Source organism: Haliotis rubra, unplaced genomic scaffold (genome assembly GCF_003918875.1).
Source record: "Haliotis rubra isolate DU_JTF1 unplaced genomic scaffold, ASM391887v1 Scf460, whole genome shotgun sequence".
NCBI lineage: Eukaryota > Metazoa > Mollusca > Gastropoda > Lepetellida > Haliotidae > Haliotis > Haliotis rubra.
Window position 1 is genome coordinate 105427 of NW_025767147.1, and position 14581 is coordinate 120007.

Sequence of the window (14581 nt, forward strand, 5' to 3'; positions counted from 1 at the left end):
AGAGGCTGATTTCGACGCGAGCTCGTAAAGGGAAATATTGCTGTGCTTTCGACCCTGTGGGTCTGCTTTCCAAGTCCGGCCGCCATCTTACAGCGACATCTCGGTGTGACCAAACCCGCAGAGGTGAAATGAACTGTGAGTAGGCTAAGTACATGGTTGGTTTGTGGCATCACTAAGTGCAGTACCCTTGGTTGTCACTATTGCTATTGCTTAATGATTTGTGCTTCACTTGGTGCAGTACCCCTGGTTGTCACAATCATTACTGCTTGATTCCTATATTTGATTTGTGCTTCACTTGGTGCAGTACCCCTGGGGTGCCGCAATCATTGCTGCTTGATTCCTATGTTTGATTTGTGGCATCACTTGGTGCAGTACCCCTCGGGTGCCGCAATCATTGCTGCTTGATTCCTATATTTGATTTGTGGCATCACTTGGTGCAGTACCCCTCGGGTGCCGCAATCATTGCTGCTTGATTCCTATATTTGATTTGTGGCATCACTTGGTGCAGTACCCCTCGGGTGCCGCAATCATTGCTGCTTGATTCCTATATTTGATTTGTAGCATCACTTGGTGCAGTACCCCTGGGGTGCTGCAATCATTGCTGCTTGATTCCTATATTTGATTTGTGCTTCACTTGGTGCAGTACCCCTCGGGTGCCGCAATCATTGCTGCTTGATTCCTATATTTGATATGTGCTTCACTTGGTGCAGTACCCCTCGGGTGCCGCAATCATTGCTGCTTGATTCCTATATTTGATATGTGCTTCACTTGGTGCAGTACCCCTCGGGTGCCGCAATCATTGCTGCTTGATTCCTATATTTGATTTGTGCTTCACTTGGTGCAGTACCCCTCGGGTGCCGCAATCATTGCTGCTTGATTCCTATATTTGATATGTGCTTCACTTGGTGCAGTACCCCTCGGGTGCCGCAATCATTGCTGCTTGATTCCTATATTTGATATGTGCTTCACTTGGTGCAGTACCCCTCGGGTGCCGCAATCATTGCTGCTTGATTCCTATATTTGATATGTGCTTCACTTGGTGCAGTACCCCTCAGGTGCCGCAATCATTGCTGCTTGATTCCTATATTTGATTTGTGCTTCACTTGGTGCAGTACCCCTCGGGTACCGCAATCATTGCTGCTTGATTCCTATATTTGATTTTTGCTTCACTTGGTGCAGTACCCCTCGGGTGCCGCAATCATTGCTGCTTGATTCCTATATTTGATTTGTGGCATCAATTGGTGCAGTACCCCTCGGGTGCCGCAATCTGTTTAGTTTGACGTTTGCAGCATCATATTTGAGCATATGTTGCTGACAGCAATTGTATTATTGCCCATTATCAACAGTAAGGCTTTTCTTTCAGAGGCAGCTGACACACAAACATGGAAATATGGTAAAATATACAGGGGAAATCATTCCACCTTCTTATCAAGTTTGTAGAAACTTTGTGCACTCCTATGCACTTTTCTGATTCTGTGCTTGGTTGACCATCCATCCAGTAGGCTGGACTGATGACACTTCCATCTGTCCATGTCCACTTTCCACTGAGATCATCTTGAACACCACCCAGCCAGATAAAGACAGCTGTGAACACAAACACAGATATATACTAACGCTGGCGCTGAATGAAGTTGGAGAAACAAAGACGTGCATGTGGCTATGGTTTTGTAATCACCTCCGGCAGAATTCATATTACTTGTACTGACAATTTGTCAGTCAGATGTGGAGATATATGAGAGGAAAGAATTCAGAACTCAGCTGCCCGATGTATCTCCCGTTCTTCTCGCTATGACATACCTCTACTGTGCTTCAGTCACTTCACTGGCTTCCCATCTCTGCAAGAATTAACTTAAAACTCCTCACCCTGACTCACGACTGTCTAGTCCTATCTCAAAGAACTTATCTTCCCTTACTCACCTCAGCAGCATCTCAGATCCTCCAGTGACTCTCTTGACTCAACCAAAATCACTAAATGGATGTTTCGAGCGCGCCTTCTCTTTCATCAGCCCTCAACTCTGGAATTCACTTCCCCAAAACCTCAGAATTACAACCCCTAGAGACACCTTTAAATCAGAGCTTAAGACTCACCTTTTTCTATCTGTGTACCAGTAGATAATCATTCTCTGATTAATGTATATATGTTCTAGTTTTATCACTGTCTAAGCGCCACTGAGCATCTGTAAGGTGGATATTAGGCGCTTTACAAATGTATTTTTATGTTTTAAAGATTAAATATAGTATGCAGCAGAGAGGGCTCGGGTGATCCTGGCACTATTATTATTATGAAAGGTTATGATGAAAATGCAGCAGATAGGGTTCGGGTGATCCTGGCACAGTCAGGCTGGTAAGGCTCATCATCAGCTCACGTCCCTTGCCCCCTCTACAAGCAGCCCAGACAGCAAATGGGTCTTCTCCCAGAAAACACAGCTAGGTCGAACCCACCAAGTACTTTCGGAGAATATGAAGGGTCCCCAACTCTGCAGCCTTCTGCATTACGCAGAGTGTCAGAAGGGCTGTGCTCCCGGTGGAGAACCCGGGCACTCTGCGCCAAGAGATCAGGAGATACCAAACTAAGGGCAACGAGAACAATGGGGAGCATGGTGTACTTGGGATGCAAGCGAGAAATTTCAAAGGCGAGGTCCGCATATTTAGCATGCGGAGTCAAAGCCACCTCGGAGTCAAAGCCACAGACATGGCGGAGACGGTAGTAAAAGTAACGAGCCATGCCATCATGTCGTTTAAGATATGCTGTTTGTGCCAAAGAAGGGCATCCACTGACAAGGTGCTGGACAGTCTCTGTAAATACATTACATATTCGACATTTCATATTGATATTTTCTTAAGAATCACATTTGGCGATTACGAGTGGGAAGTGACTGGTCCTGAGCAGCAAAAAGGAAGCCCTCAGTTTCACATTTAAGACCAGCCGACTTCATCCAGGCGAAGGCGTCGGTGGGATTGCTATTCTGTTCCACACACTGCATGTACACACGATGCAATGGCTTCTCAGAAAGCTTCTCCGCAAAAGACCGACTCTGAGCAGACTTGGTGAATAACTTCACCTGGTTTACTACCATCACTGTACCGTCCAGCAGTACAACGCCATCAACAAAATCAACCTCAAATTTCAGATTCTGTCCAACAACTTTGGCACGCTTAAAATAGCTGTGGGGATCCTTGCTTTCATCATGAGTCTTGACAGGCATCACCAGAGGATCATCCGATAAATTAATATGTGCAAAGTACACAATAAAATTCTATCATGAAGAGCCTCCACATTAATCAAACCCCGACCTCCAGAACTGATTGGCATATATAAACGGTTAAGAGAGGACCGAGGGTGTTGGGTTCTGTTATCAGACATGATCCTTCTGGTCAGGAGGTCAAGACTCTGGATGTCTTGTTTTGTCCAATAAACTACTCAAAGGAATAGGAAAGGACTGGCACAGCAAAAGTATTGGTGGCTTTGACCTTGTTTCGAGCATTTAGCTCTTAGCTCCAGATTTTCTTTAAGCGAGATTTTTACTCGGCCCGAAGTTTGTCTTGAATTTGGGCACTCTGGAACTTGTCTCGAACTTGCATTCCAAGATAGATGTAGGCCTGATCTTCCATAAGATGCTCAATAACGCCTCCCCCCTGTAACTTGACCGAACCACCATTAACTACCTTGCCATGTTTCAAATGAACAGTATTACATTTGTCGAATCAAAATGTCATGCCAGTATCATTAGAAAAGGACTCGACAAGGAGAACCTGTTCTGTCAAATTGGTGTCTCCTTTGGCAAGGAGCTCGATGTCATCCATGTAAAGGAGATGAGTAAGGGGTGTTGGGGATCTTTGCTGAGGATGGTCCGGGGATGGTAACCCTCCTCTCTGTTGAGCAGAAAGCTCAAAGGATTTTGAGACAAACAAAAAAGCAAAGGACTGAAGGAGTCCCCCTGGAAAATTCCCCTTCTGATTGGAATAGATTCCGAAGTCTGCACCTGCCCTTACGAGTACATCTCAAGTTGAGTCGACCAGCAACTCATTAAAGACTTGAGTAAATCAAGTAGTCGCTCCGGGAGGTCAATACAATGAAGAAACTAAAGAATCCATTTATGAGGGACAGAGTCGTATGCTTTTTTTGTAGTCAATCCAAAACATGGAGAGGTTGCGGTGATATGTTTCAGCCTCTCCCTAAATCATTTTCTGTACAAGAAGTTGATCCTTGAACCCCCAACAACCCTTTCTTGATCCCTTCTGCTCTCTATACATTATATCATTAGCAGAGCAGTATGATGACACGAGATTTGTCAAATAAGGTGTGAATAATTTGTATTGAGTATTCAAACATGTGATAGGGTGGAACTTTTTGGGATCAGTCAAGTCTCCTTTTTTGGGAAGGAGTATTGTGCGACCTTCGCAGAACCATGGAGGAACATCCCCTGGGTCCACGGGAGAACTGTAACAGTGAAGTAATGGTGTTTGGACACAGGAGAATAGTTTCCAGTACCGGTTTCGAATGCCATCAGGCCCTGGAGCTGTATTAGATGTGGACGTTTTGATAACACTTTTCAGGCAATCTGGTGAGACGTAACAGACAAACGTCCTAGTTAGTTTCTTATGCATTGCATGGTCATAATCACGGACCCATGGTGCCTCAAGGTTACAGTCGTCGGGTACAGACCACAGCTGTTTCCAGAACCTTTCATTGGCTTCCATGGGAGGCCGTTTATCATGCTCACCATCACCGTTTGTTTAAAGTTGCCTGTAGAAGTGTTTTTCATTATTTCTAAAAATATTTTTTTGTTTGATGAATTTTCTTTTCCCATTTTTTCTTTCTTTCAGTCCAAAGCTTTATTTTTGCCTTTAGGGAATCGACAATTTGGAGAAGTATGTTTTCTTTCGTTGTCTTATACTGTAATTTTAATTTTCTCCAAATAGCCTTTTGTCGTTTAGACATGGGATTCCCTGGTGATCTTAACTTCAGGCACAGCTCTATCGAGGAAATGTATTTTCTAGTTTCCATCAGTGTTACTTGAAACTGTTTTTTCTTTGGTAACTTTCTTATAACTTTGGAAACCGTGTGAAGTTCCTCCACGGTTCGAGAGGCAGCATAGACACAGCAATTTACTTCATGTACTGAACAGTCCGCGGAAAGTTTCATAGATATAATATCATTTAATCAATTAATTTCAGTTTTGGGAAAAGATTCAGTTGTTTGTTTAATTGGCCTCCGCTTTTCTAAAGGTAAATCGGATATTTCATCATAAATATACTGAACATTAGTTTGGATTTTTACATACTTTTGTAGTCCAATGATTAGTAAAGAAAAGAAACAAGAACCAATCCAGCAAAGCAGTGACGTTTTAATTCAGCTGACCATGAAAGAAAGATGGAGTCAAATTGGAAAGTCAGTAACGTGTATGACCACCGTTAGCGGCAACACAAGTTGTGCAACGTCTCCTCATTGAACTGATAAGTCTCTGAATACTGTTTTGAGGCAATGCATTCCACTCTTGTTGCAAGGCATTCTCAAGTTCTCCAAGGTTGATCTGTGGGCGACGTGAGAGGCGTTGGCCGATGTAATCCCACAAGTGTTCAATGGGAGACACTGAAACTGTGTTTCAACATGTGCAGTGTGCGCTCGAGCATTGTCCTGCTGGAATGTGTGCAGATCTTGATGTTGGTTAAAGAAGGGAACGACGTTGTTCTGAAGAATGGTGTCACGGTAGTAAAGGGCATTCACTCTGCCACGACAAACTACCAGAGCGGTTTTGTTATGATAACTGATCCACACACACCCACACGCACCCACACACACCATAATGCTGCCTCCACCCCAACGATCTGTTTGTACAACACAGTCCTGATGGTAACGTTCTCCCCGTCGACGCCATACCCGTAGACGCCCGTCAGCATTTCGCAAATGAAAGCGTGACTCGTCGGAGAACACAATACCATGCCAACATCGTAACAACCACAAACGATGCTGTTCAGCCCATCGTCGGCGTTCACGGCGATGTCTGTCAGTCAGGATGGGTCCAACATAAGGGCGTCGACTCCGTAATCCGGCCGCACGGAGACGGCGTCGGACGGTGGAAGCTCTGATCAAACCACGTCGGCCTTGGACAGCGTTGGAGGTTCTGGCAGCCGGCAACGTACGATCCCGAATATGACGCCGAACAATGTCTCCATCTTGGCGAGGGGTGGTAACACGTGCCTGGCCAGGACGTTGGCGGTCCCTGGTGGTTCCTGTTTGTTGGTACCTGTTGGCAAGTCTTATGATGGTGGAATGGTGGTAACCAAATCGTTCGGCAATAATTCTGCTTGATGTGCCAACCTGCAACATGCCCAACTCTCGTTGTCGTTCCTCTGGTGACAATCTTGGCATTGCAAGATAAACTTTACTTGCGAAGATACAGCTAAAATGAGAACGTTTTTTTGCCGACGGTCATTTATACCCCTAATAAGCATGTTTTACGCATGCAATTTGTGCTTTTCGTGTGTGTTGTGCATGTATATTGTTGTTGTCATTTGATGTGTTCCATGATGTGTTCGGGTAATTCGTTCTTTACTGTACAGCATTATTTACTATCTTTTGTGTTATTAACAACATTTTCAACGTTCATTTTCACTTTAAAAACAATCCTATTACCATATTTCAAAATTTACAGGTGGTGCGTTTTCAATGATGTTCAGTATAGAATGAAACAAAATATACACACGATTTTCGGAAAGATCTGCAACTGAGGAAGAGAAAGAGTGAGGGTCCGAAATTTCGGGGCCAATTGGCTCTACACCGGTAGAGTTTCCATCAGGAAGAGGAGAGAGGTTAACGCGGACGTCCAACAGAAGCTTTGGATCTGCTGCTACTTGAGCATTCTGCTTATGCAAAGGTTCCTGACGGGCACCAGTTGTGGGTTGAACTGGCTCACGGGGCATGAGATTTTTAAGCCACCGGGATTGATCTCGCAGATTATGCTGCATCAGGAAAGCATACATGGGCATGGCATTGTCCCAATGCAGCTTAAGCGACTTGCCGTTTATTCATGGGTTTGCAGGCCATCATGTCGCTCTTGCACACTCTAGTAGTGTGGTTATCAGATGGTTTGACCAAGATATTCTTGATCGGGTGCCGTGCCTTCTCCTGGGCAAGTCCCATCTCCAGTAAGGTTGGTTTGACTACCGGAGGAAGGCTGACTGGGCAGCGGAGTTAATAGACGGTTTGCTCCTGGTTTGTCTGTAACCCAGTAACCCAGTAAGAAAACCAGCTTATCATTATTCCTATTATTATTATTATTAGGAAAGTCAAATATTCGACAAACTGATGATTGTGGCAAGGACCAAGCAAAAGATATAACATAACTATACTCGTTGTATTAGGGATAACTAGGTTGGGTATATATATTTATACCATGGGTGTTTTAGAGCTCTTTGTTGCACTGGCGAAACAATTCTCTCGTCAAATGAGGTAATCTACACTTTCTATGTTTACTTGTAGCGCATGGTGACAATCACTTGATTGCCTGGTCAAATCTCGATTAGTTTACACACAACATCATACAGCTCTAATACTGCTGAAACAAATACATGCTGATGCTATAGTCACAATTGGAGATTCTAAATAATTGACTTTAGAATGAAAACCACCCTCATAAAAGCATATAAACAATTTGTTGCTTGTAGTAAAGTGTTTCGGATACATATTTTGTATATATGTGTGCTCGAATCTGTTGATGTTTGACTTCCATGTCTGTCTATGACTTTAAAAACTTCAGATATTTAGTTGGAATTTTATTGCCCATTAGCAACCTACAATAATAATCCGATATCTTGTTCATAAATTCATTGATGCCAGTACTGTCCACTTTGATGAGATATCCGCCGTCTTGATTGCATGTATGGTTGGCTTGGAACCAGGTTTCTGTTGAGTTGTAGATCTTGTAGCAGAGGCCTAGGCTTCGGTACCACGTGTAGCCCTTGTCGCAGTCATCTGAGGAAGAACAGTATACCGTCATAGTGAAAAAACTCAGATGAAGTGTGATGCACACAGATGTCTATGGATTCCTAGAAGGGATATTGACGCGTTGCTGCATTTTAACACATTTCTGACACATTTTGATAAGGTGACATATTTGAAAACTGTTGCATTGACATATTTTTGTAGAATTACAAGTATTTGAAAGCGTGGGCATAGTCATATGAGGAAGAAGAATAATTTGTCATGATAAAGATCACCTCTTTCACACAGAAGTCTATGAAATCTTTGAAGGGATATTATCGCATTGTCGCCCTTACAAAATCAAGGGAAAAGGATCAAGAATAATGAAAGAGCCATATGTGTCGCCTTGTGAAGGTTTCGCCTTGTGAAGCTTTGAGTAATATTTTGAATTCTACAAAAGAGCAACCATGCGACCTGCGTCCAAATAGTTCGTGTTGTCATATTGTCACCCCATCAAATGTTTGTTAAAGGCATAAACATGCGAGATATTTCAACTATGCTTGGATGATTGGTTGGTTGTAACGCCGTTTGTTTGTAAATACAAGAAGAAGACAAAGCCATCAAGATCCCAGAAATGGTAAAATACTCTTCATGAAAATGTCAACAAGTTATAACTATGTCAATGTTACATTGTTCATCACATTGATCTAACAAATATATGAAAACTATTCATATACCAGCATGCTTGTATCAACAGACTGCCTCAGCGCTTCCATGGTTTGATGTACCTCAGTAATGCTGATACAGAAATAGAGTGGTACTGTTGATTTATGTCACTTTGTTCTTGAATACCCACAAAGTGGAATTAGAGTACTGAAAGTTTTTGTAAGTTCCGCTCCGGAAAGGAACACTACCACCAATTTCAGTCAAAGTAAAACATTTTGTCAAGGAAACGAAAAACTATTTCATTCAGAAATCCAAAACTACCAAAAGGCACCACTTCACCTTAACCTATCTATGTGCAAGGTTTGGTGAAGAAATTTTTAACGGTTTTTGTGTTCTGCCTATGTGTTCTAAAATGCTTCTCAAAGAAGTCATCTCTTGCAATTGCCCTCAGTGTCATGCGAGCATTCCGCACACCTACAAATCGCCTTCTTGGAGCAACTGTCAATTGAGAAGACCCCATTTGTTTATCAACAACGAAGTTAATTGATTTGCCATACCATCGAGCCTCTTTTCGTGATACTCAAATTATTTTACCATCCGTCGATGACTGGTTATTTAAGTACTTGTATTTATTGTGTATGTACAACCTTTCTCGCCACTCTATGGCTGAAATAATGCCGAGGTGACCTTAAATTTTAACTCACTCACTACTATCGAGCTGAAAGATCAGTTTATTGGAACTAATATACTAATAACGGGTACAGATATTGCTTGTGAAACTTGTCCTTGATCCGGGACGGTCATACCTAAATATGTGGCATGGCATTTACTACAAGTATCGTCTCCTTTAACTCGACTGATGAACGCTCATGTGCTGATAATATCACCATTACTGCCACTGCCACGGAATAAGAGAGTTCGTTGGTTAATGCACCTACCTCATGTAAGTCCATATGGACTCTAGTATGGTCAGCTACCTTCAGTTGTTGGTGATCTTAAGTCCGTTCTGATTTTGTACTGTCTATAGTGATTTAATTTTACGATAGCGTACTAGTTTAAAATTTATATATCTGTGATACTCTATTATTTTAACTGTCCTTCGATGACAGGTTTTTACGTTCTGAATTTATTGATTTTAATAGTGGTATAAATTAAATTGTTCTCGTCACTATATGGCTGACATATTGCCGATGTGACGCCAAATAAAACTCTCTCACCCACTCACTATTAGCACCTACCGAGAAATTGAAACAAGATAATTTCGGGCAACTATCTAAGAGGTTCGTTTAGACTATTGGAATCTATTACGCATTCTGTATTCGACAGATGACAGTTTACACCATACGCTGGATTTCAATCCAGTTTGTGCGTAAAAGTAAAACCACATTTGATAATTGATAAGGCTATTGTCAACGAAGTATCCTTTCACAAACATTTAGGAGCAACCCTTCAGTGGCATAGTCAACTGCGAGATTTATGCCCAATGGCCTTTCACATAATTGTTGTAACTCGCAGATTCCGTTTTGTTTTTAAGCCTCAGAAACACCATGAACCTGATCATTGCTACATGACAATTCTTTCTTAACAAATGAATTTGTTAAGCGTTAATGCCATCAAGTTCACTTGATTGTTGATAAGTAGTCACTTTGTTTATATTCACGTGAACGTGACACCCATGTATACTGCATGTTCGTACACCTATATACGCATGTTGATACACAGACCTTCCAATATTCCCATACAGTGGAAAGGTTCTTTCTCTGGCTTAATATTGCAGAGCCGTCTTTTAGCTTGAATATGTGACATTGAACAAACACTGCAGTAGTCCATTAGGAGAGCTTCTTAACAAGTAGTATCATCAAAGGGTCAATTTACTATGTGTAACAGCGCGATGTGAGACATTTGACTATGTGTAAGAGCGGGATGGGAGACATTTGACTATGTGTAAGAGCGGGATTGGAGACATTTGACTATGAGTAAGAGCGGAATGGGAGACATTGACTGTGTGTAAGACGCGATTTGAGAAATTTGTAAGAGCGGATGGGAGATAATTGACTATGGTAAGAGGGAGACATTTGACTATGTGTAAGAGCGGGATGGGAGACATTTGACTGTGTAAGAGCGGGATGGGAGACATTTGATTGTGTGTAAGAGCGGAATGGGAGCATTTGGTAAGAGGGAGACATTTGACTTGACTGATATTTGACTATGTGTAAGAGCGGGATGTGAGACATTTGACTATGTGTAAGAGCGGAATGGGAGACATTTGACTATGTAAGAGCGGGATGGGAGACATTTGTAAGAGCGGAATGAGACATTTGAGCAGGATGGGAGACATTTGACTGTGTGTAAGAGTGGGATGGGAGACATTTGACTGTCTGTAAGAGTGTTAGAGCGGAATGGGAGACATTTGACTGTGTGTGTAATGGCGGGATGGGAGACATTTGACTGTGTGTAAGGGCGGAATGGGAGACATTTGACTATGTGTAATGGCGGGATGGCAGACATTCGATTGTGTGTAAGAGCGGGATCGGAGACATTCGATTGTGTGTAAGAGCGGGATTGGAGACATTCGACTGTGTGTAAGAGCGGGATGGGAGACATTCGATTGTGTGTAAGAGCGGGATGGGAGACATTCGATTGTGTGTAAGAGCGCGATGTGAGACATTTGACTATGTGTAAGAGCGGAATGGGAGACATTTGACTGTGTGTAAGAGCGGGATGGGAGACATTTAACTATGTGTAAGAGCGGGATGGGAGACATTTGACTGTGTGTAAGAGCGGAATGGGAGACATTTGACTATGTGTAAGAGCGGAATGGGAGACATTTGACTGTGTGTAAGAGCGGAATGGGAGACATTTGACTGTGTGTAAGAGCGGAATGGGAGACATGTAACTGTGTGTAAGAGCGGAATGGGAGACATTTGACTGTGTGTAAGAGCGGAATGGGAGACATTTGACTGTGTGTAAGAGCGGAATGGGGGACAGAGAGCGGGATGGGAGACATTTGACTGTGTGTAAGAGCGGAATGGGAGGAGACATTTAACTGTGTGTACATTTGACTGTGTGTAAGAGCGGAATGGGAGACATTTGACAGTGCGTAAGAGCGGGATGGGAGACATTTGACTGTGTGTACGAGCGGAATGGGAGACATTTGACAGTAAGAGCATAACATTTGACTGTGTGCGAGCGGAATGGGAGACATTTGTGAGTGCATGTGACATGTGAAAGCGGAATGGGAGACATTTGACAGTGTGTAAGAGCGGAATGGGAGACATTTGACAGTGTGTAAGAGCGGGATTGGAGACATTTGACTGTGTGTAAGAGCGGAATGGGAGACATTTGATTGTGTGTAAGAGCGGGATGCGATACATTTGACTGTGTGTAAGAGCGGAATGGGAGACATTTAACTGTGCGTAAGAGCGGAATGGGAGACATGTGACTGTGTGTACGAGCGGAATGGGAGACATTTGACTGTGCGTATGAGCGGAATGGGAGACATGTGACTGTGCTTAAGAGCGGAATGGGAGACATGTGACTGTGTGTAAGAGCGGAATGGGTGACATTTGACTATGCGTAAGAGCGGAATGGGAGACTTGTGACTGTGTGTTCGAGTGGAATGGGAGACATTTAACTGTGCGTAAGAGCGGAATGGGAGACATGTGACTGTGTGTAAGAGCGGAATGGGAGACATTTAAGTGTGCGTAAGAGCGGAATGGGAGACATGTGACTGTGTGTACGAGCGGAATGGGAGACATTTGACTGTACTTAAGAGCGGAATGGGGGACATTTGACTGTGCGTAAGACCGGAATGGGAGACATTTGACTGTGTGTAAGAGCCGAATTGGAGACATTTGACTGTGTGTAAGAGCGGAATAGGAAACATTTGACTGTGCGTAAGAGCGGAATGGGAGACATGTGACTGTGTGTAAGAGCGGAATGGGAGACATTTGACTGTGTGTAAGAGCGGAATGGGAGACATTTGACTGTGTGTAAGAGCGGAATGGGAGACATTTGACTATGTGTACGAGCGGAATGGGAGACATTGGCTTGGCGTAAGAGCGGAATGGGAGACATTTGACTATGTGTAAGAAGGGAATGAGAGACAAGTGTAGGATGAGGAATAGAGACTGTTTGTCGGATGAGGATGGAGTCATGTGACTGTGGGTAGAATCGGAATGGGAGACAAGTGACTGTGTGAAGCATGACTGTGATTAAAAAGGGATGGTAGACATATCAAGGTCCTAGGAAAGGGATGGTAGACATATCAAGGTCCTAGGAAAGGGAAGGTAGACTTATCAAGGTCCTAGGAAGGGGATGGGAGTGATGCTACTTTAGGATGAGAATGACAGACAATGGGTGATATGTTGGGTCTATTAATCCTGGTACATCAGGGACATTTATTGTCATTTTCACACAACAATATGTTGTCTGCTTAATGTTTAACATCACCATACATTCAAGGAGCAACTTCCAAAAAAGACTAGTCTATTCCACGATGTAAGAGTGAGTGAGTGAGATGAGTTTTCCGCCACAGCAATATTCCAGCTATGTGGCAGCGGTCTGTCAATAATCGAGTCTGGTCAAGACACTCCAGTGATCAACGGCATGAGCATCAATCTACGCAATTGGGATACGATGACACGTGTCAACAGAGTCAGCAAGCCTGACCACCCGATCCCGTTAGGCGCCTCTTACGACAAGCATGGGTTACTGAAGACCAATTATAACCCGGATCTTCCGGGTCTCCAGGATGTGTGAGAGAGAAATTCCTTTGGCCATGAGTAAGGTTACGATTCAGTCTCCCATATCATTTCATTTTATCAGTTTGTAAAGTATGCAAGATAATCACTGGATTAAAATGAGTGATAGACTGATGCCAAAACCTATCTGTGAGAATTGATAATTTCAATCTTGTTTGAGCAAAGAAAAAATATCATGGAAAGACATCATTATCCCTCTCTAACCTCTCCTAACTTATAAGGTGCGGTGGGGTAGACTAGTGGTTAAAGCGTTGGCTCGTCACGCCGAAGACCCGGGTTTGAATCCCCACATGGGTACAATGTGTGAAGCCCATTTCTGGTGTCCCCCGCCGTGATGTTGCTGGAATATTGCTAAAAGCGGCGTAAAACCAAACTCAGTCAGTCAGTCTCCTAACTTATACCTTTACCTGCAGACGATATATATGTGATATATGATGTAATATATGTGTTATATGTGAGCATAGTAAGGTTTGAACATACCTCTTCTCCATTCCAAATACTGCATGTTGTTTGGTGTGCTTGTAAAGTCCTGTTGCAGGAACACCTCGGCAGAAAGCTGACACTTGTTGGTGCTGCCATCATGGAAGACAGATGAGCAGTTCCTCTGAAGGTAACAGTTAGACACACAGTCGCCTCTTGAAGAGACGGGGACACCGGGTGGTAGGGAGGCAAGTTGTATCCCATAAAGCACAAGAACCATTGTTAAACCCATTATCAAAGTGTTATCTTTGAGTATAGTCGTCATATATATGAGTATATTTCATGATCTTAGCATATGACAATCACATGATACTTGTTGTCAAGGAAAATTGTTTTGAAGGAAAACTGAACACCTAAAATTCCCACCTAGAGGATACATGATCCTGCCGGTTAGGACTCAAGATGCAGCCCTAGTGACTGACTCGAACCCCAGTTGTCATAAAGGAGAAATCATTGGTGCATGATGAGAGGTGATATAATGATTATAAAAGGCCTTAATGTTGATGGTGTCCTCTTAATCACACCATAGTGAAGGAACAGTGTGCATCGCATCGCACAAAACTGAGGATTGCGTAGATTACAACTGCTCTTAAAGAACCAATCTTCATTCCTTACTCCATGGGACATTGTAAATAAGCACACATAGCTTCATAACGTTTCACATCAAGTTTGCTAATTAAGTAATGGTGGCGTGTCTACTCACTGAAATGGGTTTTGACTTAAGGCTTGTTTTATGGATTCGATCATT

At 43.1% G+C, this 14581-nt stretch overlaps 1 protein-coding gene across 1 annotated transcript; it reads right to left on the reverse strand.

The window, feature by feature from the left end:
• Positions 1-1295: 1295 nt before the first annotated feature.
• Positions 1296-14181, reverse strand: LOC124290285 (snaclec anticoagulant protein subunit A-like). The gene is made up of 3 exons (XM_046726997.1): positions 13834-14181; positions 7799-7975; positions 1296-1584 (listed from the first exon to the last, which is right to left on the reverse strand). Exons 1-3 carry the CDS (start codon positions 14096-14098, stop codon positions 1340-1342), a joined length of 687 nt encoding a protein of 228 aa, XP_046582953.1. The 5' UTR covers positions 14099-14181; the 3' UTR covers positions 1296-1339.
• Positions 14182-14581: the final 400 nt, after the last annotated feature.